We start from the raw sequence: 24,984 nt of genomic DNA on the forward strand, positions 1-24,984 counted from the left end.
GAGTCAGTCTGTCTTCCGATAACAAAATGGTTTTAATGGAACCTTTCAGTTACATGAGTAATAATTTACCTACAAGCGTATTTGAAGAAAACAAACACTCAAGAGAGTGAAGAATATTTAGGAGCTTTCGGAAATACGTCATTTTCGATTTTGTCCGAGTTCTGTGGTTACTGGGTTACTCACCATCTTGTTGAAGCGATACTTAATTCTATGCCAGAACCGTCGCAAGCAATGTCTGTTTACTGATTACCCATAAGTGCTAATGAGGAAACATTAAATTTTGCATAAAAGTTTCCTCGAAAGTTTTTTCAACTACTCCCTCCCACACTTCTTCATCTTGATTAGGACCTGGCATGCTCTTGGGCCATAGGAGATGCATCATCGGAAAGAGTCTCACAGATTGAAAAGAGTCTCTCAAAAATGCTGTTTGGTGGAATAACAAAATCAAAAGAAGAAGGTTATTCAGAAAAGGAAGAAGAGGAGGAGGAAAAACAACCACTTCAGTTTAAAGCTAATTGATATGCCAAAGACGTCATCAGTATTTTCAAGTACTTTACCTTCACCGGTGTTCTTTTTCATCTATTTTCGACCATAAACTAGTTTAAATTAGCCCTGTAAACAGTCAAAACACAGCCATTTGGACGCAGCTGATAAGAATTGAGGAGCCATTATTTTCCTTTCTAAGTAATACCAAAAATTTTCTGGGGGAGTAATATGGTCGTCACGCAAATAACATTACATGTTTTGAGAAGTTTCAAACTTTATTTGAAGAGAAATAGTGGGTAATTTTGGATTTCCACATTGTTTATTCCAAGAAACCCGTTTGTAATCAGTGATGAATAAAATAAATTCTAATAATATAGCACGCCTAAGGGCACATATATCATTTTAATTGCTTTAGACGGTTACGTTGATAGTGCTTTGGCATTAAAAACATGCAAATTTCCACGGATATTTGTTGGTAGAGAAGCTTTCAATTTTGCAGGAGTCATTAAGTATCACTAAGTATAGACTGTGTACGTCTTGGATATACTATATCATTGACATATTTTCCCTATTGGCTATCGTGCAACGACCTCTTTCGCAAAGGGGGCTGAGCATATGTGATTGAAAAGGAAACAAGAAACAAAAATCACCGGTCTATAATGAAGGTAAGATAAAATCTGCGCTATCGACCTGCTGTGATTGAAATAAAAAAGGAGTAATAATAGAAAGCTTTCGCTTTCTAATTTTTTTCGATTGGCTTACCATCATCCAACTTAATCCAGGGAGATACGATTTTCACCGTTTGACATTATTGCTTTCATCCAAAGTAAAAAGAAATGTTTAGAAACGGCGTTTAGATAACTGCATAAGCATGTAATCTATACTTCTCGAAAAAGTATTCGTCACTCCTTCATGAGATCTTTTATTTATTGTAACTTGGCGCATCCTTTTGCTTCAGCACCGAGACCGTGTTTGATGTTCAAATACCTTAAAGAGGAGTCTCATGGAAGATGAAACTATTTAATCCATGCCAAACGATGGTGCAGATTTGCAAATATTTTAATCTTTTGGTGCTTTTAAAAGACGGTTTTATTGTTCTATGGAATATCGTTAACAAATCCTTCGCCATGTATACGATTGCCTACCAAGCGCTGATGAGAATTGTTCAATTATGACTTAGAAATTAAGTTTCATTAATCAATATTTGTTCCCTTTTAAACCCGAAGGTGTAAACTAACTTCATCACGTTTTTATCAGAAGAAAGCATTTATAAAGATAATACTAACGAATCCCTCGACAGTCTACATGAATGACGCGTCGTTTCTTGATTCGAAACAAACCGTAATGGCCAGGAAGAGACTCTGCTTTTTCCTGCTTCTACCCCTAATCTTTTCACACTGTAAAGCTAAAGAAACACTTTACATCGGTGGACTGTTTGGTATTGACACAAGTGGCGGTGGATGGAACTCGGCAGGAATAATTCCCGCCGTTCAGATGGCTATCGATGAAATAAACAACAACACGGAGATTCTCAAGGATTATCACCTGCAACTTTTGATAAAGGATTCTCAGGTTTGTGAACTATAAAGGTAAAATATAAAGGAAACTTCTCTCACAGAAACCATATGAATCTTTTAAAATTCAAATCCTCTGCAAATAATGACAGCGGTTGAGTCGCATTTTGAATCTTTAAAACAAGTCAGAGCGTATTATTGTAATAATTTAATGTAGTTAAACAACCTTTAAATCTATGGAAGCATTTTTTTTCACTTTTTTTCCCTGAGAGTAAGATATGGAAGTAATATATGCAAGAGAAGAAGCAGTTCGTTTACACGTTTTTAAATTTTCCTGACACCCAAGGAAATAGTTAATGTATTCATCCTTTTTCCCAACGCTTACACAAGTCTTGTTTGCACAGCTTGGATTAAAACTCTACTTGATGTTTCTGCAACGAATGAAGCATCAACGAACATTTCTACGTGCCGAAGGCTTCATGTTTATAATTTTGATCGGTACAGCGACGTAAATATCACTTATTTCCGCGATAACCTTCGAGAAATTCAATTTCCGTCCAGGAAAATTTGTTTCTTCAGTTTGGGACGTACAAGTGATTTGAAGGATTTTTAAATCTAACGAGTTTGTAATATTAATTAAGGTTCATCGGATGTTCATGAAATGACAGTTTTAATTCCGATAATCAATGCAGGGGCAGACTAGATAAATTTCATCATTTATTTGGACTTTTCGTTGTTTTAACATTGTTTTAAGGTTTGTTGGATGATCCTGAAATGACACATCTAATTCCGATAGTCGATGTAGAGGCAGTCTAGATTAATTTCAGCACTGATTTGGACTTTTCATTTTTTTAACACTCAGTGCAATGTTGGCGAGGCTGTCCGCAGAACTTTGGAGTACATATCATCCGGGAAACCCAAAATCATGTTTCTAGGCCCCGGATGCTCTAAAGCCGCAATGCAGTGGCGGGAAGCCATTCATTACTGGAACATTGTGCAAGTAAGTTCTCTCACCTGCTATGTTAAGAGCAGGATAAAATCACATAAACTGATATTTTAATGAAGCCGTGGAAAAGTGAAGATCAAAGATCTGACCGGAACAATGAATTATGCTCTATAATTGGTTTTCATCAAATGCCAGGTTTTTGGCGAATATTTTACACCTTGCTTTTAGAGATAAATGAGAACAAACCTATTAGGAACTTTATTTGGAATGAAGGTGTTTTCCTCGGAATTGTTTTCAAATGAAAGAACATGGAGAGACCGAGAATGATTTTTTTTTTCTGAAATAACAACAAAAGCATTATTCAAATTTTATTTTCTTCAGATTGGCTTCTCAAATTCTTCCCCATTGCTATCGTCAAAAGCCGTTTTTCCCCTCTACTTTCGAACCAACCCTTCGGAGAAATTCTCCAATCTGGGACGAATTGCGATTCTTAGACGATTCAGCTGGAAGAAAGTTGCCATTCTGCAACAAAACAACGACGTTTTCACAGGAATTAGCAATTCTCTTGTTGATTTGCTGAGTGCTGCCAATCTAACCGTCCTTGCCTACGAGAGTTTCAAAGATCATCCGAAGTTTGCCATAAAGAACCTAAAGGTAAACTATCTAAAGTTTTGTTCCGTTTTCATAAGGCAATTCACGCTCAGTGATTAAACAATGAACACCTTACTTTCCATGGTCACTTTGGAATAAATATCGCATCGATTTATTGAAGATAGTACCGATGAGAAGAAAGAAGCAAACGCAATTTACGCTGATAATCCAGATAATTATAGGGTTATTTATGTCCAGTTCAGATCAAGTCCTCAGCGGGTCATGACGTAAACTTTACACAATTGTTATTTTAAATCCCTCAGAGGAAAGATGCCCGTATCATCTTTGCATTTTTCTATACAGATCAACATTATGTCACCTTTTGTGAGGTAAGGGCGTAAAGTAAGAAAATTTCATCTCCGATGAATTATCAATCTTTCCAGAGTGAGCGAGAAACGATCGCCAGCTCCCGTCTCTGAATGGAAGATGGGATTGAACTCATACTTTCATTTATAATGTAACCAGAAGGGAGACATACCATGATGAACAACAAGAGATTATAAACTGTACGTAAATCTCTTGCAGTTTATAATCTTTGTCAACGACTGATCGTAAATGACTGAAAAAGAAAGGAACGGAACTTAAAACGAACTGGAGCCTTTAACAGAGACTCTGTACAATAATTTTAAGGTCCATTTGCTAGATTATAAATATATCCATTCACTAACGCTGAAACCCAAAATACGACTGTTAAAACGAAATTAGATAACGCTAGTCAAAAACTGATAACCGTTTCACGTGTAAATCAGTTAATTTCTGTGTCTGAATTATCATCTACAGGCTTTCAAGCAAGGTATGTATGGACCGAAATATGTGTGGATTTTGATCTCTGGTCGAAATCCGGACAATTGGTGGAAAGTGCAAAGCCCTCTCGTGGATTGTACTCCTGAGGAAGTGCGAAAAGGCCTGAGTAACAATATCGGAACTGCAGAATTGAAACTCAGTCCTGTCTCGGGACCAACTAAATTTGGAAAAGTATGTAACATAACCCTAAGCCAAATCAACTTCTCTTTTTACGTAAGGAGACTCGAGGGAGAAACATGTACAGTGTATAGTTGACAACATACCTTCCAAACCCAATTTTTTGAAATGAATGAATGAGAATGAGGGAAAATCTTATTTCTTTTATATACCATACCGAAATCACACGTAACAAGCTATACGTACAAAATACGTATAGAAAAATAATATTATAACAATACAAGTTACAACACTAAGCGTAGAGACATCATTTTCACCTATTTGAAAAAAAAATACGAAGAAAGCTTTGACCTTTTGGTATAGTTTATTACTTTGTTTAACAAAATAAAAGTCTTGCAGGCCCCAATTCAAACCAGGGCCAGCCTGCATAAATATCGCTAATAAGCAAATAAATAAATTAAACAATGTGACCAAGGCTTTACTCGTACCCGCGACAAAATATTTAAATTAGAGGTTTTTGATCTTAAGAGAAATGATCCACGGTCATGAAGTTTTATGCTAACACAGATTAAATAGATATCTTCTGCATTCATTTTTCTTTTGTCAATTTTCTTAGACACCCCAAGAACTCTACACTGAATATCTAGAACGCCTCAACAACTCGGGATATTCCGAAAATACGTTTGCTTCTTATGGATACGACGCGGTCTGGACATGCGCGCTGACTCTCAACGCATCGATTGATGTCTTGGAAAAACAGAACTTCAAACTGAATGAGTTCAACTATAGCCATCCTAACCTGAGCAAAGTCTTTGTCGACGTAATGAAAAGGATTTCATTCGCCGGAATGACAGTAAGTTGTACTCAATCGCAATGGCTGCGTTAGCAATCTTTGATTGCATTGCTGTCTTGAGGGAAAGCCATTCTCGATTATCGAATTCCATCTCCTCAATTTATTTGTAGGGCCAGGTGAAGTTCGACAGCAACCATGACCGTATAGCAAAACTGGAGGTCCGACAAATACAAGGCGAGTACTAACCGTGTGTGACAAATTTTCATCGCCTTTCTCGTATCACACCCCTCTACATGTTTTTTATTTTACCTTCAAACCCAATCTGTTAAGGGCTTTGTTTGTCTTGTCGTGTAGGAAACACCGAACGAAGAGTTGCATTCTACGACATGGAAAATGACACATATGAAGAAGATCGCAATAGTGATTACTTCTGGGATGGTAATATTCCCGTTATTTTTTTATGTTGCTTTGTTTGAATAATTGTATACTTATAGAGAATCTCTTTCTTTTAACTTGAAGGCGTCATTAGTTTCTCAAGGAGTAGAGTAAAATTTAAAGTGCCATTCGCGCCAAGATATTTTATTATACATTCTACTTAGAAAAATAACTTAAGCATTTCAGATCTTTTATCTTAGAGAAGGAAGAGAGTTGTGATCACGTTGTCATTATCTATTCTGATGGATGTATAAAGAAACTTACCCCCATATATGACGTACATTTCTATTTCATCACAGTGAAATTCCATTTTTTTTTTTACTTTTTTGCATGCTAAGGTGGTAAAGTCCCCGTTGATGGTCTTAGGATAGAAGAAAAGCTGGAAGGAGTTGACCCAGGGGTGTTGTGGTTTGTCATCGCTGTATCAATCCTTGGAATTCTGATGGCTGTCGGATTCCTCATATTCAATGTATACAACCAAAATATCAGGTACCTGTTTTACAGTTTTTATTCTAGATAAGGAGATTCAAGTACCTATGCATCTGCTTTTAAAGCTCAAACAAGCAATCACGCCTTTAACAAGGCGTGAGGGGTTAATAGTGTGGCAAAAAGCATTCACAACAATAATAATGTAAAAGGAATCAGGGGTTTGGGCCATCATCTAAGCTTAGGAGTCATTGATAAATAAATTTTGCTTTATTTTTCTTCCTTCCTTAGGTACATAAAAATGTCGTCACCCAATCTTAATAACCTTATTATAGTCGGTTGCATACTTGTCTATGTGGCGGGTGTACTGTTCGGCTTAAACAAAGAGCAAGCAAGTTATTTGTGTCAGGTAAATGCGTATAAACTTCTGATTTGCTCAAAATAACCATGAAGTCTTCATTTTAGCTATGGTAGAATGCAATTCTTATTTATTAAAATTTTGGAGACCATGATATCTGAGCTACGTATCTTGGACCTAGTATTTTTCGTAGAATCAGTTAACAAAGCAATGTCTGGAGACGCTTTTTTAATGTAACAATTAAATGGTGTAAAAGCAGGGCATCTATGGACTATACCATCTCACATCAGTTAACTTGAAGGAAATGTTTGAGGGCTAGGGAAATAGTAAATAGCGAACAGGCAATAAAGAAAAATTGGTAACAGTAACACTTACTAATTTATTCCTCGAAACCTTTTTATTCTCAGTTGGAGTTATGGATTGCAATGATTGGATTCAGCTTAGGCTTTGGAGCGATGTTCAGCAAAACCTGGAGAGTTCATGTAATATTTCTCAATGCTAAAACTACAAAAAAGGTGAGTGTATACTGAGCAAACTCTTCAAAGATTCTCTCTTAATCTAAAGTTTTGACAACCTGTTACATTAGTCACGTTAAGTGCTTTCCTTATGAGTTAACTTTTGTACTTGCTCCAGTTTTTTTTGTTTTTTTTTTTCAGTTTTTCCAATTATCAAATGCTATGTCATTCAACTTACCTTTAGGACAATTGATTTACCCAGGATTGAATAAACTCAAACGATCAACTTTAAAATTGAACATAGATCCAATGTTTTTACAAGTTACTTATATTTCTGCGAGTCGTTGTCAATAAAAAGACAGAGAAAAAGACAAAAAGAGAGGCAGGCATAAAGCATAGGCAGACGAATGAACGAGATAAACAATAAACAACAGAAGTTAAGATAAGTAGAAAGATAGATATATAGATAGACATATAGATGGATAGATATATGTAACTGCTAGGTAATCTTCATTTCGAAAGATCCCTAAACGCGATTTTTTCTGAATTATTTTCCTTCAGGTTATCATCCGGGACCGTCAGTTGTTTGGTATGGTTGCTGTTCTTCTTTTAATTGATATCATAATTCTCGTCACGTGGCAGATTGTCGACCCATTGACAAATAAAGTAGAAAACCTGACGCTGCAGGTAAAGAGCAAAAATTTCTAATCAGTTGGTGAGATTTTGAACTCGAGGGAAAGCTTTGACTCGCCTCTCTAGAGAGATCTCTTCCAACGTGCGCTCATGCCACCAAAACCTGAAATGACTTGCAAGTCTAGGCTTAAGAAGCCTAAAAATAGATTTAAACTTTGATAGCTATATTAGGCTTAATTTCCTACTTCATTGAAACATCAACAGGAACTGCATTACATTTCGCCGAGAAACTTAAGAGTCGGGGGTTAAGGAAATTAAGGCATGAGACCAGGGTGGCGAAAATCTTTGTCATTCCAAAAGTCTAAGTTGGGGCTGTATAGGTACTGAATTATGTATTTCCTGCACCACTGCAATGGAAAGACTTTATGTTATAAATTCTTGGAAAGTCTAGGACTGTCGTTAAAATTTTTGACAGTCTAATATGGCACTGAATAGTGCACATTGACCTTCTACAAGTCATTGAATGCTAAAAATTCATTTTGGCTAAAGTAACTTGGATTATTTTCGAATAATTTTCGAATTGTTCCTATAGGTATCACAAGAAGATGACACTGGCATACAACCGTATATAACCATGTGTACTTGCGAGAACATAACGATATGGCTAGCTTGCATATACGTGTACAAAGGTAGTAGTCAGAGATTTTTAAGTGCTGATGAACGACCCAGCGTATCTTGCATCGCGAATATGGGAGATTCCTTAATCAAAGCTTATTTGGAGAGTGATCTGTGCTTGTTTGGGAGATGATCAGTGTCAGACACTGATTCTTAGAAAACCTCATTCATTATTAGCTTCTACAGTCGTGCGCTGTAAACAAACCGGATCATTTTTCCTGAGACCAGACGATTTCCATTGTCTGTCCGTTTCTTCAAAGTAATAAAGCTGGATAAAATGAGATTTAAATAAACTTATTCGAGTGTTGACGTCAATGCAAATTTGGTTCTAGCGAACAATGTTCTCGATGAGACATATAAGTGGTGAAGTAAACCGCTCATAAAGTGATTCACCATTCTATTAAATTCACTGAGATTTATCAAATGAACAACCGGTGCAAATTATTTACTAATCAACGTGACATTGTGGCTTTCTATCTTTAGGCCTGTTGTTATTATTTGGAGCCTTCTTGGCCTGGGAAACCCGCAAAGTGCATATCCCTGCTTTAAATGACAGCAAGCTGATTGGCTTGTCCGTGTATAACGTCATCATTCCTTGTATCCTCGTAATTCCTATTCTTGGTGTTGTCGCTGACCGACCTAATATCCAGTTTTCCTTGTCCTCTTTCCTCACCATCTTCAGTACCTCGTTTACTCTGAGTCTTGTTTTTGTTCCAAAGGTTAGTTTACTGAGTAATTTTTGATAGCTTAGCTTCGAGTTGTGTCATGAACACGTCTGCTTCTTTCACCAATTCGTGCAACTGATAAAAGCATTCTATTCGACTCCGGATCGAGTGGTCCGGGTTCGAGCCCTGGCCAGGGTCATTGTGTTGTGTTCTTAGGCAAGACACTTTACTCTCACAGTGCTTCTCTTCACCCAGGTGTACAAATGGGTACCAGCAAATATGCTGGGGGTAACCTGTGGTGGACTAGCATCCCATCCAGGGGGGAGTGGCAATACTCCTAGTCGCTTCATGCTAAGGAAACCGGAGTTAAGCGCCGGCCCCATGGGCCACCTGGGCCTGTATAAAGGCTTTACTTTTTTACTTTATTAGAAACATATACAGGAAACATCTTTATGGGTAAGTTTTCGTATCGTATATAGTGCGCGACACTTGCGAAATTAAATTCGTTTTCATAATCGTAAAGGGTTCAGCTATATCTTCATCACCATGATATTCAACAAAGCTGGGGAACATTATACCATTACCATGGCAGTGATGTTTTAGTTTTAGAATTTGAAACTAAATCATACGGTTTGTTTATTGTAGATAATGTTCTTAAGAACCGCAGACGACAATAGTTTTTCAACTGCCACTGGCTCAACTATGGAAGGTGGACGAATGTCATCGAAGGTAAAAATACAATCAGCCAAAATAGATAAAGCAAACTATTCCCCTTTAATATTTGTTTCTGTTCAGATAAATAAAGTAGACATAAACAAAAAAGCAAGCTTTAAGTCATGTTTAATACTATCGCGTACCACTTTTAATCCAAAAAATTTTGCTAATGTTGCTAACACCATGTTTGCATGTGCTCTGAATGATACAAACGAAACGTGGAGAGGATAATTTTTTCTTATATTTTTTCTTCTTTCATTTATTCCGAGCAGTTCGGTCCAAAAGAAAATTTGGGGGTTTCCTTTTTCTTTTCGCATTTTTTTCTTTACTTACAGTGTTGTGCTTTTTAGGTGGAACCACAACATACTTCTAAAACAAGCGAGGAGAACACTAAAGAGACAGAAGAATGACTTACTATGTGAGATTTTAGAGAATTGCAGAGGAAATAACACCTTTCTTTAATATTATGGAGACATCCTGAAGCTTACAAGAGTCTTAGAGCAGGAAATTATGTTAATCGTGTTTGACGCAACAACAATTGCTTTTCTGTTATTAAAAAATTTTGTGGAAAAGTCCTTAAATTGAGCTGATTTAAGAATTTCACTTGCATCGAGAAGTGGCAAAAAAAGATCTGATAAGCGCTAGAGCCTCTCTCGTATGCTTTTTAGGCTGTATTGAAGTTATAGAGCTAAACAAAAATACCGCATAAGAGCAAAAGTATCTAAATTAGAATTTCTTGTTTCGTAAGAAATCATTTATTAGCGTAGTACGTCTCCTGTTTCCGCTTGTACGTTCATTTTAAGAGAATGTCAAGATAATTGTCTCCAATGTTCTTTTGGAGACATGGCAACACTTACATGGACTAGTGCAACTTCAGAATGGAATACTGCCATATCAACCAGTCGAGTGCAATACTGGGAGAGCTTCGTGACCACCCAGGACTCGCAGATGCCACAGTTAAAGTGCACTTAACACTTAGAAATCAGCTATTCTGGGAAAAAGACAATATATTTCTTTCCACTGTAGAATGACCCTAAACTTGAGGAGGAATGCAACGCGGAAGTACAGATGCAATCTTCCAAGAAGATACTGTAATATGCATTTACTTAATGTCCATTACAGCTAGCTTGGAAATAAATTCTGATATTCCTCAAGACCCGCGTCTCCTAAAATACTCTTATCTTTCCTATAAAGATAAACCCAAGCCCACATCATTTAAAATGATCTTTTCTCCATTCTTCCCACATGCATCTAGTGGTCGGGCATAAGGAGCAAAACATAAGGATATTCTATTTGAGAGATGTGATCCCTCTGAAAAAAAGAAAACCTACCAAAAAAAGTATAGAGCAAGTTTTAGTGGGCAGAAAGATCTTAACTGGTGGTACATGGCACCCCTTATTAACACCTTAAGTAAATTTACTAAAAAAATATCTGTTTACATTTCGGCCCTTTTTTGCTTACTGACTTCGGCGATGTAATTCAAGTTAAAAAATATTACTTAAAATGAAACTATGGCATGCAGTTTGGTTTTGGCAAACTATTCATTGCGAGGCGATTCAACACAGATAAATTCCAAGAATGGAACTTTCCAAAGTATCAGGCGATTATGAGCGGTGGATAGCGGCGGGTAAGAAACCTCTATCGGAAAAATAAAGAGATGGCAAATCATTACCATTGTCAATTTGATCTATGGGAGAATTTGACCATATGTTTAGCCGATTGTCAGCTTCAGTCTTGCTCTGTGGTCTCAGGTATTCAGCTATTTCAACGAGTGTATTCACAAAAAATTGCTTGAACAGTACAAAAACCGAAAGAAACAAACTTTTATACAGCTCTGAGTTTGGCACCTTTATCTTGCTAATTGGCATCCACACAGTTGGAATAACACTAAAATGAAAGGAAAAAAATCAATTGTTTTACCATATTTTCGATTGGTCTTCGTCTCCTCCAGTTGGTTCAATATTTACAGGAACTTGTTAGTGTGCGTGAGGTCAAAGTTGCAGATGAGGAGAATATGGATTATTAAACTGACACTGTGCAGTTAAAATAAACCACAATCTGTGAAGATAATCAAAAGCAAGCTAACTGTTACGGAGCTTTGTTGTTTTTTCAAGATGTTCTCTATCTTTTTTTTGCTTTTTATTTCTTCCTCACTGGGAGTCCCTGTGTTGAAGGAAAATGGAGAAAAACGAGGTAAAGAAGTAGTCCTTTGGAAGAAGTCTACACACAAATTAATACGGTGAAAGCAACTTTTCAACCCAATTGAGCAGTCAACGATTGAAATTTTTTAAATTTCACCTGTAACAGCATATACACTCTGTCAGGTTTAATTTTCAAATTTTGAATTTTTTTTTTTTGAGTTTATGACTCATAATACATGGAAATTACCTATTTCAAAGGTTTCTTTGGGTTTGAAAGATTTGAAGGAGACATGATGTTATCCAAGCAACAAATCGGAGCAGCAGAGCAAGGCCTGGATCCAACTAATTTAGGAGGAGCCCGTGGATTGAAACGCTCCGCCCAGTGGCCTAGTGGAGTGGTTCCTTATACCATACATTCGAGCGCGAGTGAGCATATCATGTCTGTCACTTTTTAATTTCATCTTTTGTCCTCCCATGACATAAGATTTCACCGAATATAATTGCAAAAATAGCCATCACTTCGCTTATTTTGTTTTTAAAAACGGAAAAAAAAGATGAGATATGAAACGCGTTGTGTGCTTTAGTCATGCATTAAAAATATAACGGTTACCAGATAGGCAAAACGGAAAAAAAAACTAGCATTCATCTTGATATTTATCTAGAGAAGTATCTATTTAAAATAGTTCGTGACGCATTTCCAAATGAGATCATAAAAGAATATATCACATAGAGCTATATTTATGAAATGTTACTGAATTAACAGTAGAGTAGTGACTTGTCATTAATTGTGTGATGTTAACGATATTCTTATCAATGATTCAGAAAACAAATTTCTTAATGCAATCGGAATAAAGGGACCAACAGAGAGAGTAATATATAGCGCCATGAAAGAATGGGAAGAGAAAACTTGCATTCGATTCGTACCCAGAACTACCCAGAAAGATTATGTTGAGTTTTTCGCCGGAGAAGGGTAAGATGCTATTATTGTTAAGTTTGCGTGTGTGTGTGTGTGTGTGTGTGTTAATTTGCTTGTTTTACACGAATTGAAAAAAATCGAATTTAAATGAACTATAAAATCTAAATTAACAATTTGAAATCAGCTTAATTCAGGTATAGTCCATAATTAGTTGTTAATGATCCTGTTTGCCACTGTCGACCTTAAGCCGGTGTTTAATGGAGAACAACGTTTTCCCTTATTGAGGTGTTAGCTACAGTTGCATGTCGAGATTTTGGTTTTACTTGAAAGAGATGATATAGATACGAAATTTTCGGCAAGGGAACGTACACTTCTCTCAGTTTTAATAAAGACATCTTTAAGGTGACCACTTCAATATTACTAGCAAGTCCGCTTTCCTTTTTATTGTTGAAGTCCGCAAAAGCGTCTTGATAATGTGTTCCTCTCTCATGTAGATGCTGGTCGTATGTCGGAAATCTTAAAAACGGGAAACAGCAAATTTCAATCGGTAGTCTTTGTTACTTCCACGGTATCGCGTTGCACGAGATTGGTCATGCTCTGGGTGGGTATAATGTCGTTTTCTAAATAAAAAGTTACTCCAACTCAAATAATTAAGAGACGAGCTGAGTCTTGTATTAGACCACATGCCAATGTTTATAGGATATATTGCTGAGAAGGACCTGTCCCTGGAATTAATAAGGATGGGGTAAGGAACAGGTTACAGGAGGTAGAAAACATCCCTTCGGGGAAAGGGAACAGCAAAACTCTGACCAAAACCTGAACTGTAAGACGCTCTTAAAAGTTGAATGGTCATGCCTTATTTCCTGCAGTGTAATGGTAGAGATCATTTTTGTCTTATCGTGATGAATTTACATGAAAGCGAACTGCTAATTGCGAAATTATTTATCAAATATATAAATAAATGTCTTTTGCAGGATTCTGGCACGAACAGAGTCGCCCAGACCGAGACGATTATGTCGAAATTGTTTGGGATAATATCAAACCAGGTAATTAGTGAGCCGAATATAATGGGACACCCGTATAGCTTGTATCCAATTGTTATTTGCATGTCGATGTTCGGACCCTCAAGCTTTGTTTGTATGTTTCTGTTAGCAAGGATTTGATATTAGCACAGCATTGCTTGATGTGTTGACCAGGGTTTCCTTTTATTCCGCGAACTGATTATCAATCCAGTCCGCTCACTCGCTAAAAGGTGGCAATTTTTAAAATTTTTTTTTTGCAGAGAACAAGCATAACTTTAATAAGTACGGTCACGGTTCTATCGACAGCTTGGGTGTTCCGTATGACTACGGATCCATAATGCATTACGGCAAGCGAGATTTTGCTCGCTGGCCTTGGCAGACCACCATAAGACCCAGGAAATCTGGGGTGTCTATTGGTCAGCGGAGTCATCTCAGTCCACTGGATGTTAAGCAAATGAATCTCTATTATAAATGCAACACCAAAAAATAAGGCCAGTCAGATGTCTATTCATCATATGATGGATGAACTTCGACCAAGGAGTGAATAAATAAATGAATTAAAAGTATTTGTGTCTGCTCTATCTTTCGCTGTGGCTGACACAGTGTGCAACAATCGATCAATCGAAATTACACTGGCCGTTAAATGACGCGGTTGTAAATATTTCAAAAGGGAAAGAGCAGAGAGCATACATCAGCGATCAAAAGAAATAATTAATTAGACAAATAACCTATAAAATATTTTCTCAAACTGTAATCACTTCCGATTTGGTTGGTAAAGTTCCGACGCATATTGCGGTCACTCTTTCCTTAATTTTCCAACCAATCATGGCACATCTTATATGTGTGACTTCCTCGCTTGGAGAAGCCAACAATACGCAGTCGAAAGATAACGACTCACTTCAAAAATGAAAAAGATAACGCTTTTCATGAGATAATTACTTATACGTCACATTAAGACAATACTGAAAAGAAGCCTCAATTTAAGATTTTTATTAATCATCATTTCAAGGGGTCTTTTGTCCTTTGTTGAGCCAGCCCTTGATTGTGACGCGCTGATGAAAAAGAAAGATTGATTTAATTGTCTAAAATGGTCTAAAAAAGAAAAAGCAGTCGTAAGACGCGAATGAAAAAATTGCATCATCCAACATCATTTGCCACAATAGCTCAACGGTATGCTCCTAAGGTCACTTTATTATTCTTATAACAAATAGTCGTAATAGTAGTAGTACTAGCAGTAATAGTATTAGTAGTAGTACTAGTAGTAGACGTAGTAGTAGCTTTTGCAGCAGTAGTAGCAATAGCAATGGTAGTACCAGTAGCGGTAGCAGTAGCTGTAGCTGTGGCAGTAGTAGTAGTTGTAGCATTAGTAGTTGCAGTAAAAGTAACAGTAGCAGGAGTAGAATTAGTAGTAGCAGTAGCAGCAGTAGCTGCAGCTCTGGCAGTAGTAGTGGCAGTAGCAGTAACTACAGCAATAGTAATAGTAGTAGTAGTTGTAGCAGTAGCAGTAGCAGTAGCAGTAGCAGTAGCAGTAGAAGTAACAGTAGCAGTAGCAGTAGCAGTAGCAGTAGCAGTAGCAGTAGCAGTAGCAGTAGCAGTAGCAGTAGCAGTAACAGTAGCAGTAGCAGTAGTAGTAATAGTGTAGTTTGATCGTCCAGGTGAGTGTAGTCCTGAGAAGGACTGTTGTCGGTAATGGTGACTGACGTTTCGACAACCTGAGCGGAAGTCATCATAAGAGTCAAGTGAAAGGTTGCTGTCAGTCGAATGTACTTAGTCCGGTTTGTATAAACTGATTGGTCAGTTTTGCCGTGATGTTATTGGCTGTAAGACTCAAGCGGCGTAGGTCAGTCGTGATTGGTCGGTTTCGATCCGTTCGTGAAGTTAGGTCATTCTGTTCGGTTTGTTTGTAGTGTTAATGTCGTGAATAAGTCATTTACTCCACTATCACATGATTCCCCCCCCCCCCCGGGTTCAAACCATTTACTGCATTTACTGTGACAGTAGCAGTAATAGCAGTAGTAGCAGTAATAGCAGTAGTAGTAGTAGTAGTAGTAGTAGTAGTAATAGTAACAATAATATTAGTAGTATTAGTATTTAGTAATAGTAGCATTAATAGTAGAAATAGTAGTGGTAGTATAAGTTGTACTAGTAGTAGTAGTGTGGTAGTAGTAGTCGTAGTATTAGTAGTAGCAGTAGTTGTAATAATAATAGTAGAAGTAGTAGTAGTAGTGGTAGTAGTAGTAGTCGTCGTCGTGGTAGTAGTAGTAATAGTAGTAGTAGTAATAGTAGTAGTAGTAATAGTAGTAGTAGTAATAGTAGTAGTAGTAGTAATAGTAGTAGTAGTAGTAATAGTAGTAGTAGTAGTTATAGTAGTAGTAGTAGTAATAGTAGTAGTAGTAGTAATAGTAGTAGTAGTAGTAGTAATAGTAGTAGTAGTAGTAATAGTAGTAGTAGTAGTTATAGTAGAAGTAGTAGTAATAGTAGTAGTAGTAATAGTAGTAGTAGTAGTAGTAGTAGTAGTAGTTGTAATAATAATAGTAGAAGTAGTAGTAGTAGTAGTAGTAGTAATAGTAGTAGTAGTAATAGTAGTAGTAGTAGTAGTAGTAGTAGCAGTAGTTGTAATAATAATAGTAGAAGTAGTAGTAGTAGTGGTAGTAGTAGTCGTCGTCGTCGTCGTGGTAGTAGTAGTAATAGTAGTAGTAGTAGTAGTAATAGTAGTAGTAATAGTAGTAGTAGTAGTAGTAATAGTAGTAGTAGTAGTAGTAGTAGTAGCAGTAGTTGTAATAATAATAGTAGAAGTAGTAGTAGTAGTGGTAGTAGTAGTCGTCGTCGTCGTCGTGGTAGTAGTAGTAATAGTAGTAGTAGTAGTAGTAATAGTAGTAGTAATAGTAGAAGTAGTAGTAATAATAGTAGTAGTGGTATTAGTAGTAGTAATAGTAACAATGATATTAGTAGCAGCAGTAGTAGCAGTAGTAGCAATAGTAGAAGTGGTAGTTGTAGTATTAGTAGTAGCAGTAGTAGCAGTAGTAATAGTAGTAGTTGTATCAGATGTACTAATAGTAATATTAGTAGTAGTAGTAATACTAGTAGTAGCATTAGTAGTAGCAATAGTAGCAGTAGTAGTCGTAGTAGTAGTTGTAGTAGTAGTAGCAGCAGCAGCAGCAGCAGCAGCAGCAGCAGCAGCAGCAGCAGCAGCAGTAGTAGTAGTAGTAGTAGTAGTAGAAGTCGTAGAATTAGCAGTAGTAGTAGTAGTAATAGTACTAGTGGTGATCGTTTTAGTAGGAGTAGTAGTATGATTTTATTGAGATGATGCTGCGTTATTGGTAACTATTGACGTCTGCATAAAGTTAAGTTAAAATGCATGAGAAGTGATGGCAAAAATTCATAACTATCAAGCTGTTTTTGATATAAACTTTGACTAAAATACCACTTGATACCTCACCATCTTATTTTTTGTTGCACTTGTATAACATGTTCATCTGTTTCCTATCCAGCGTGCTAAGATGTCTCCGCTGACCGATTTTTACTCCACTTTGCTTCGGCTCAATAGTAACTTTCCATGGAGGCCAGGCCAATTCACGCTTACCGTAATGCATTATGGAACTGTAGTCGTACGGGATTCCCAGACTGTCGATTACATGATGACTATATTTGTAGAAGTTGCTTTCACTACCTAGGATATGATATGAAGCCAGAATAAGATGAATTGACCCTTGACAGAATCGTAGATGATCCCAAATAAGCAGGGCTTTCCCCTTAATGGTGTTATAATGCTGTTTGTTTTACTCCTTTTTTTCTTATCATGCCATATATTACGCGAAAACGTCTCATAATCTGCTGTTAGAGTTCGAGATCACGCTCTTACGTTTCGGTGAACATGAAAGTATAGAAATAAAGGCGGAAACGTGTTTAAAATCGTTGGAAAAAGCACAGTTTGACTTGTAGAAAAGATTGTAGAGGAAATCTAAAAGTGATTCGTGATAAACAGAGTACCGTTGGGAAACTGCAGCTGGCAAAACAATCTTCAATTTAGCTATCCGGAGGTTTGAAATTTCTGTTTTCGCAATCTCCTATCAACCTTATCCTATATAATTTGAATTCAATTTTTTTTTTTTACCGGAATAGTGGCGCGGTCTACATCGTACCATGAAATCACCAATTAGCATGCACTTGACGACATACAGAGAAGCAACAGCACTTAACAAACCAATGATATCATTAAGTCGGTCTCACCCTTTTGAATGTTATCCCAGTAAATAGTCACATACTTGTCACGATCAGGTCTACTTTGCTCGTGGTACATTCCTGAGACAAAAATGGAAAACATGATTTACATTTATGGCCATGGTATTGGCTTTTCATTCTTTTAGTCTTCAATAAATGGCTTGATTTATGAATGGATGGATGATTGAGCTGACTATCAAACCAAAGAAATTGAGTGAACCGAGAAACGGATGGATGGATAAATAGGTGAAGACGTGGATAGATGGATGGATGGTAAACTTCCCCTTTGGTATTCACGGCAGAAAAAAATTGCCAAAATTAATTAGATTACCAAGAGCATGTCCAATCTCATGAACGGCTATGCCATGTGTGATGCAGCCAAAACCGAGTGAGATTTGTTGTTTTCCTCCCACACGACCAATTCCTCGTGAATAACATCTGACAAAAAGACAATTGGTATACCATGTAAAAGACATGAGATGTACGAGAGTCAAAGTCGTGAACTGTCCTAACTAGCCTCATCACTTCTTTTGCGGCAGTGTTAGAACTAATAGAATAACAAAATATTATAATTAAGTCTATATGTAGTTCACTGATTCCCTAACTCAGCCAATCAATCCCTAATTTTGATCTTTCCATGAAATCTGAAAATTTCTTACCCTTTTCCCACAAAGAACTCAATGTAGTCCTTTTCGTATCTTCTTTCTTTAAAACGAATGCAAGTAAACTCTTCCCATTCTCGTATTGCGCTGTGGATTATTGCTCTCCTTATTGGTCTGACTGGAATAAAAAAAAGGATACTGGTCTAAAGGACGTTTTTGCTTGATAGTGCAATGAGTGCATATGCAGTTGTGAAGTTGAACTGAAAATCTACGAAGCCCTCCATTGTCAACTGGAATGTTGATAGTGCAGGGAAATGATAAAAATTAAAGAAAATAGATCTTTATTTAATAGAATAGAAGAGCAATCATGCATTCAAGCATTGGCACAGTTTCGGCGAATTAAGGAGCCATAGAAAATTCAGTTTCTGCCTACTGCTTTCTGTGACTGTGTGACTAATAGCCATAATTTCAACAATCAATTTAAATGATTTCAGAATAAGTTCGTAGAGATTAAAGAAAATTTACTGCAAAACATTTCAGATCAGTGGAATAAAAGCTAAAAGGGAAGAGAGTAGCGCACAGCGCAATTGCACTCACTCGTACTAATAGTGTAATAAACGATTCCTCTTGGCCACAGCCTGTCTTTGTAACTCGATAGCCCTCGAGCACCAATGGCACCATTAGGACCAAGGCCGTGTTTGACAGCCTCCATCTCCTTTTTAGTAAGCAGTATATCACCTTCAAAAAATTCATACTGGTCAGAGGCACCTAAAAGGGAAAAAAAGGTTGTGTTAAAACCTTGCGTTCCTAAAAAATGACGAAGTTCAGCTATTACTTATAAACCTAACATCAAAGTTTAATATATTGCTAGGACAAAGTAAAACTGTCTGTAGCTGGAAATATAGTTTATACGAGGTAAAAGCCTCCAACATCAACAGAACATCAAGGATTGATCGTTCGATTCGCTTAACCTTCACATCACCCCTTAAACTATGAGAAGCACGAGGAGAAAATCAAATGATGATAGCTGTTTACGATTATGGGAATAGCTGAAGCTGCAGTTAAATCGAATGTAATTATATTTTTCAGAGAATCATACGTACCTCTTCTTGTTATATCATGCCCCAGTGAGGAAGCTAGCAATAGAAACGTCAGGCACACGAACAACATTTTGATGTTAACACAAAACTGAACAACCATCCTAAAAATTTTATTTTATAGCAGGAGATTTCAGGGATCCCTTTGCCTTTTAATTGAATAAATCCAGCTAAACAAACCTTACTTCGCTCTCTAGGCAGGTGTGAAACCATTCGGTATGAAAATTTAATTGAGATCAACAGCTAGTTAAGTTTCACATCTTGACGAGAATTGTCGCCTCTCCAAGTCGCTGCCAGCTGATCAAACGATGTCGATGAAAACGGCTAAAAGGTCATTAGCACCTGAGGTATCAAATTCCTCTAAAAAAAAGTCATTATTTGATTAATAGAACAGCTACTGTAATGTTACTGCCTTCTGATTTCTACGCAAGATTAAACCATAAAGCAATTACTTTTAGGAAATAAATATTGCAAATTTCACTCTAAATTGACCAAACGGAGAGTCTGCGATTTTTTATATTGACTCATTTCTTAGCCGGATATGATGACGTGATTTTCTTTTGTCTCAAGCGTCTTTTCTCCTTTTCTTTAGTAAACGTTACTGCCCGAAAAAAAAAAATTTTCATTCCGCTCTCCATTCATTTTATAATTAAAGCGGTATTTTATCTTTCACCATGGACGAGGAATACCACGATCCAGGATATATTTATCACGATTTTATTTATCAAGCTTTAACCCATTGGTCATCCTTTCACTTTGCTTATATGCACTCCATTGTAATAAACTTTGAAAAGTGCCGACAAAACAGTTTGATAAATTTTGATACACATCCAACCTAAGACATTATTCATACTTTAGGGAACGATGTAGGTCGAGGATTATTCTACTTGTTTTCCTCCGTAAAAAGATAAGACTGGAATGTTTCTCAGACATGCAAGTGTTCCTGAAATACGCGGGTAATGTCCTCTTGATCGATCTCTTCTGAGAAAGTATTATTGCCTACGGATTACCCTCATTTTAGATCTTCAGTTAAAAAGTTCTTGCTTCATAAAAAAAAATACCGGCATTGCTAAATTGATTTTTTTTTTTGAAAACTTTAATTGGACTAACCAGGAGGAAAAGAACCCTATAAATTGTACTTGTGTGAGATGTATTTCTCAGAGATACGACGCAGAGTAAGGAATGGTAAATTCAAGTTATTTGGACGACTTCCCTTTTATGAAAAGAAAAGTATTTGGAGAAAATATTTCTCGTCGAACTTAAAATACATTTGCTCCACAAAAAAACATTTATTTCTTTTATTTCAGCATATAAAGCTGCAAATGGATTATAGAGAAGGCAATCAAACAACTAGTGAACCGCAACCAGTTGATTTTAAAGAGCTTTATTGATGTTCATCTTAAACCACTAACTTATCACAATTATTATCTTAATCACCATCATGGATCCAGCCCTTGGATATGGTGGCCTAGCAAATGAAATAAAGTTATTTACGTCAATGCGTAATTCATATCAATAGAGAAAAGGTACAGCAGAAATTATGCTTGTTACTTATCAACGCTCAGATTTCATCATGAAGGGTTCTTATCCCCTACATAACAAACCTTAATGAAACGGTCTTACAGAAAAGCTATCTTTCTTATTTTCTTGTGAAGACTTGCTGACTAAATACGTTAAAAGTTAAATGAAACTTCTGAAAATAAGGAATGCAAAAGAACAAGAGATTACATAATCTTTCGATAAGTATTAATGATAAACTTCACATTGGGTGAAGAAATAAGATAGAAACATGCCCAGACCCTCAAAATCATTTTCATAGATGTTTTTGAAAATTAGCATATTTAATATCACTTTTTGCCTTACCATCTTATTTTTTATTGCAGTTGTAAAGCTTGTTCATCTGTTTCCTATCCAGCGAGCTAAGATGTCTCCGCTGACCGATTTTTGCTCCTCTTTGCTTCGGCTCAATGGTAACTTTCCATGGAGGCCAAGCAAAATCACGCTTGCCATAATGCATTATGGAATTGTAGTCATATGGGGATCCCAAACTGTCGATACTGTAGCTATATTTGTTAAAGTTGTGTGCTTGGCCTAAAATAACAGGATCAGATTGAGTTCTTCATAAGAGAAAAACTTTCCAGATATCTAATAACTGAACCCACAGGCTATCATCTGCTTAATCGAAACTATAACAAAGTATAAAATGGTTGTGCATTAATAGGAAAGTGACCGTCAAATTCTGTCTGAAATCATACTCGTGATTAACAATCGGACTCTCACTTTGCTATCGTCCGATTGTGTTTATCATTCGCGTTATTAAAGACTCACTCAGTACTACTACTATTATTAAGCGAAATCACTGCGACTGTAGGGGAACTCGAAGAGTCATTGTTGAATTTGTGCTGTTTTAGCAAACTAGTTGAGCCTCGAGACTCTTTCCTCATTTTTTTCAGCATTAATGTTCATTAGCTATTTTAGTACTGGATTAGTAAAAATTACAGTTAAAGTTGGTTCACGGCCACCGCAAAGCCACTTTTTGCATTGAAGGCGACGTTTTCAAGTCAACTTTGCTGTGACCTTTTAATTTTTACGATATGTCGCTCATGATCTGCGGCACTTGCATGAATCTTGATTACGATAACATAAAGCAGACCATACCCTTTTCAATATTATCCCAGTGAATAGTCACATACTTGTCACGATCAGGTCTACTTTGCTCGTGGTACATTCCTGCAACCATAGTTAGCCATATATAAGTATATTTATCAGCACTTAAAGTGTAAACTTCCTGCGGGAAAACCAATCCATGGATGAATTGAGGAGGCAATGAATGGTTAGGTTCAAGAGGATGGACGAAGAAATGGCCAAAGAAATGGGAAGATGAATAAATGAATGGATTGATGGATGGGTGTAAAAATCAATTAAAATAGTGGCTGAGAGGAAGGCTTGAATAAGGAAGGTCAATTTGCAATAAAACATTGCCGCTCTGAATTAGATTACCGAGAGCATGTCCAATCTCATGAACGGCTATCCCATGTGTGATGCAGCCAAAACCCAGTGAGATTTTTTGTTTCCCTCCCAAACGACCAACGCCTGTTGAGTAACATCTGAAAAGAGAGGGTAGGAAATATTTGATACGAAAACCATAAACTTTGTCATATTACAGTGGTTACATTTCCAATAGTTGGTGTCGCCTTTTAATATTGATAATATTTTGGTAATATTGGTAAAGGGATCCCCTTATTCATCCTACTGTTTGCATACCAGCTAAAACTTAAGATATGGTTAGCGTACATCGTGCGCACTTTCATAAAGTCCGTCAATCCGTCATAGTTATTAATTATAATCCCAGTTATACATTCGGGCTGATCCAAGGGCAAAAAGCTTAAAGAAACGTGTCTATATATGCTCAATAACTGCCATACTACTGATTTAAGAAGGAAATCTCTAAAATTCTTACCCTTTTCCGACAAAGAACTCAATGTAGTCCCTTTCGTATCTTCTTTCTTTAAAACGAATGCAAGTAAATTCTTCCCATTCTCTTATTGCGCTGTGAATAATTGCTCTCCTTATTGGCCTGACTGAAATGAAAAACATTCAGAGAATTTTCTATTTTAATTGTATTATTCTGTCAGTTTGCGCTAGTGGAATTAATGTATGTTGAATAATTCCCTGAGGTGACCGTCATCATTCGTTATCGGAGGCGCCCTCTAGTATGAACATACATGTTATGAAAAGAGACAAATATTGAGAGAAAAAAATTCCCTTGATTCAGTCTTGAGAAAGCATCAGTACCTGTCAGAATATGGAAATGAAAGAAGAAAATGGTTATGCAGTGTGATAAAATTCCACTTACTAGTATCGATGGTGTAATAAACGATTCCTCTCGGCCACAGCCTATAATTGCTGTTCGATAATCCGCGAGAGCTAAGACCGCCATTGGGGCCAAAGCCTTTCTTTACTGCTTCCATCTGTTCTTTTGTGAGCAGTATGTCGCCTTCGAACATTTCATACTGATCGGAGGCATCTGAAGTAAAGAAATGAGGAGAGGCCTGGAAACCATTGACTTCAACAAAAATTTACGCGTGTACACTATAGTATTCCATCGACTAAAGAACTTAACTCAAGATTTTGGTAAGATGAAGTTGAAACTATTTGAAGCAATAAATTTTTTTTAATATATGATAAGGACAGGCTGTCACATGAACACGATATTGTTAAGATCTAGAAAAGGTGTAAGATATCCTGTGTAATTCAAAGAAAGATGGCTTCAGGATAGTCCATTGCAAAATTCATTTGTCTTCACCAAGAGAAAACGTCTAACGTAGGAAATGTGGAATAGAACTTAGTATGGCATAACTTTCACAGTAACACTTTACATGTGTGATGATCTTCCACTTAAACTCAGGGAAAACACAGGGAAGCACTCTTAGGCATATAAGACAACCCTACTTACCTCTTTTTTTTACAGAGTACTCTAAGTCTTGTGCCAATGAAGAAGCAGCAAAGAGCAAAGTAAGATGCACGAGCAACATATTGATGCAGGGTGAAGAGTCCATCCTGACTGCTTCTTTTTATAGTCGTCGATTACTTTTCTTGTTAATTAGGTACATCCAGCTAACTAAATTTTCTTTTTTCCGCAGTGCAGGTGTCGAATGATTGAGCACGAACTTTTAATTGAGGTAAACAGCTAGTTCAACTTCACGGCCCGATCAAAATTGTGGCGTCCTTTGAGAATTTATGAGCCGCTGTCAGTTGATCAAACGAAGGAGACATGAATGGATGAGAAAGGTCATTTGCACCTAAAGTACTAAATAAGTTGTTCTAGATCTCTGAATTCAAACAAATTTCTTTGCTCATTTGGCTAGAATATATTAGATCTATTTCTCTCGTTAAAATGTCATATCAAAACATAATAAAACAAACCTTGTTTGACTGAAAGATATGAATTTAAAAATTATTTATGAATTGAGCCGTGAGATTGACAAAATCGCCGAAATTATTGAGGATGTCCAGAAGAAATAGAGAAATAATCTCTTCCTATAAAAAGTTTTGCAATTTCCGAATTGGAGGTTTTATTTCCTTTCCTTGGAGAAATTTTCAACTGCTCTATCTTAGCAAGGTGCAAAAGTGGGATCGGTGCAAATTGGTCTCCATCGATCGCTTAAAAGAGTAATTGTTTTGCGAAAAATCTAGAAAGAAATGGCGAGTTAAACCTAGCTGAAAATTGAGAAAAATGTTGAATTAACGTAAAGATTTGAAAGAGATGAAAATAAAATTTCTGAAGAATCTTGAATACATATATTTAAATCA

The 24,984-nt window shown here is 36.7% G+C and overlaps 4 protein-coding genes across 5 annotated transcripts; 2 read left to right on the forward strand and 2 right to left on the reverse strand.

Annotated features, from left to right (window-relative positions):
- Nucleotides 1-748: 748 nt before the first annotated feature.
- Nucleotides 749-10,804, forward strand: LOC131788218 (gamma-aminobutyric acid type B receptor subunit 1-like). 2 transcript variants are annotated; one of them, XM_066159339.1, is made up of 17 exons: nt 749-1,151; nt 1,713-2,058; nt 2,863-3,000; nt 3,328-3,600; nt 3,861-3,926; nt 4,378-4,572; nt 5,135-5,371; nt 5,482-5,545; nt 5,666-5,749; nt 6,085-6,235; nt 6,464-6,581; nt 6,938-7,045; nt 7,547-7,672; nt 8,211-8,307; nt 8,777-9,012; nt 9,604-9,687; nt 10,023-10,804. In XM_066159339.1, exons 2-17 carry the CDS (start codon nt 1,792-1,794, stop codon nt 10,080-10,082), a joined length of 2,304 nt encoding a protein of 767 aa, XP_066015436.1. In that variant the 5' UTR covers nt 749-1,151; nt 1,713-1,791; the 3' UTR covers nt 10,083-10,804. The 2 variants fall into 2 exon arrangements, with proteins under 2 accessions (XP_066015436.1, XP_066015437.1); XM_066159340.1 differs by having other exon boundaries at nt 6,085-6,154.
- Nucleotides 10,805-11,749: 945 nt separating this feature from the next.
- On the forward strand, nt 11,750-14,291 carry LOC131788252 (blastula protease 10). The gene is made up of 6 exons (XM_059105346.2): nt 11,750-11,865; nt 12,072-12,239; nt 12,636-12,783; nt 13,224-13,330; nt 13,704-13,775; nt 14,012-14,291. Exons 1-6 carry the CDS (start codon nt 11,787-11,789, stop codon nt 14,239-14,241), a joined length of 804 nt encoding a protein of 267 aa, XP_058961329.2. The 5' UTR covers nt 11,750-11,786; the 3' UTR covers nt 14,242-14,291.
- A 2,903-nt stretch (nt 14,292-17,194) lies between these two features.
- Nucleotides 17,195-19,774, reverse strand: LOC131788166 (zinc metalloproteinase nas-15-like). The gene is made up of 6 exons (XM_059105235.2): nt 19,678-19,774; nt 19,172-19,342; nt 18,632-18,752; nt 18,304-18,410; nt 17,982-18,053; nt 17,195-17,421 (listed from the first exon to the last, which is right to left on the reverse strand). The coding sequence occupies exons 1-6, from the start codon at nt 19,772-19,774 to the stop codon at nt 17,195-17,197; spliced, it is 795 nt and encodes a 264-aa protein (XP_058961218.2).
- Nucleotides 19,775-21,538: 1,764 nt separating this feature from the next.
- Nucleotides 21,539-24,230, reverse strand: LOC136279122 (zinc metalloproteinase nas-15-like). Its single transcript, XM_066162595.1, has 6 exons — nt 24,128-24,230; nt 23,528-23,698; nt 23,132-23,252; nt 22,672-22,778; nt 22,330-22,401; nt 21,539-21,762 (listed from the first exon to the last, which is right to left on the reverse strand). Exons 1-6 carry the CDS (start codon nt 24,228-24,230, stop codon nt 21,539-21,541), a joined length of 798 nt encoding a protein of 265 aa, XP_066018692.1.
- Nucleotides 24,231-24,984: the final 754 nt, after the last annotated feature.

The sequence above is a fragment of the Pocillopora verrucosa genome, chromosome 1, assembly GCF_036669915.1.
Source record: "Pocillopora verrucosa isolate sample1 chromosome 1, ASM3666991v2, whole genome shotgun sequence".
Lineage (NCBI taxonomy): Eukaryota > Metazoa > Cnidaria > Anthozoa > Scleractinia > Pocilloporidae > Pocillopora > Pocillopora verrucosa.

What these genes read in the sequence shown, in the direction of transcription:
- LOC131788166 (XM_059105235.2), bottom strand. Translation starts at nt 19,774, where the DNA reads ATGGTTGTTCAGTTTTGTGTTAACATCAAAATGTTGTTCGTGTGCCTG. An exon ending in TGAGATTGGACATGCTCTTG is followed by an intron (nt 18,054 to 18,303) that starts GTAATCTAATTA and finishes TTTTTGTCTCAG; the next exon opens with GAATGTACCACGAGCAAAGT. An exon ending in CTGGGATAACATTCAAAAGG is followed by an intron (nt 17,422 to 17,981) that starts GTGAGACCGACT and finishes ATCATATCCTAG; the next exon opens with GTAGTGAAAGCAACTTCTAC.
- LOC131788218 (XM_066159339.1), top strand. Translation starts at nt 1,792, where the DNA reads ATGAATGACGCGTCGTTTCTTGATTCGAAACAAACCGTAATGGCCAGG. An exon ending in TAGTGATTACTTCTGGGATG is followed by an intron (nt 5,750 to 6,084) that starts GTAATATTCCCG and finishes TTGCATGCTAAG; the next exon opens with GTGGTAAAGTCCCCGTTGAT. An exon ending in GTATACAACCAAAATATCAG is followed by an intron (nt 6,236 to 6,463) that starts GTACCTGTTTTA and finishes TTCCTTCCTTAG; the next exon opens with GTACATAAAAATGTCGTCAC.
- LOC136279122 (XM_066162595.1), bottom strand. Translation starts at nt 24,230, where the DNA reads ATGGACTCTTCACCCTGCATCAATATGTTGCTCGTGCATCTTACTTTG. An exon ending in TGAGATTGGACATGCTCTCG is followed by an intron (nt 22,402 to 22,671) that starts GTAATCTAATTC and finishes CTATGGTTGCAG; the next exon opens with GAATGTACCACGAGCAAAGT. An exon ending in CTGGGATAATATTGAAAAGG is followed by an intron (nt 21,763 to 22,329) that starts GTATGGTCTGCT and finishes CTGTTATTTTAG; the next exon opens with GCCAAGCACACAACTTTAAC.
- LOC131788252 (XM_059105346.2), top strand. Translation starts at nt 11,787, where the DNA reads ATGTTCTCTATCTTTTTTTTGCTTTTTATTTCTTCCTCACTGGGAGTC. An exon ending in TACCATACATTCGAGCGCGA is followed by an intron (nt 12,240 to 12,635) that starts GTGAGCATATCA and finishes TCAATGATTCAG; the next exon opens with AAAACAAATTTCTTAATGCA. An exon ending in CGAGATTGGTCATGCTCTGG is followed by an intron (nt 13,331 to 13,703) that starts GTGGGTATAATG and finishes TGTCTTTTGCAG; the next exon opens with GATTCTGGCACGAACAGAGT.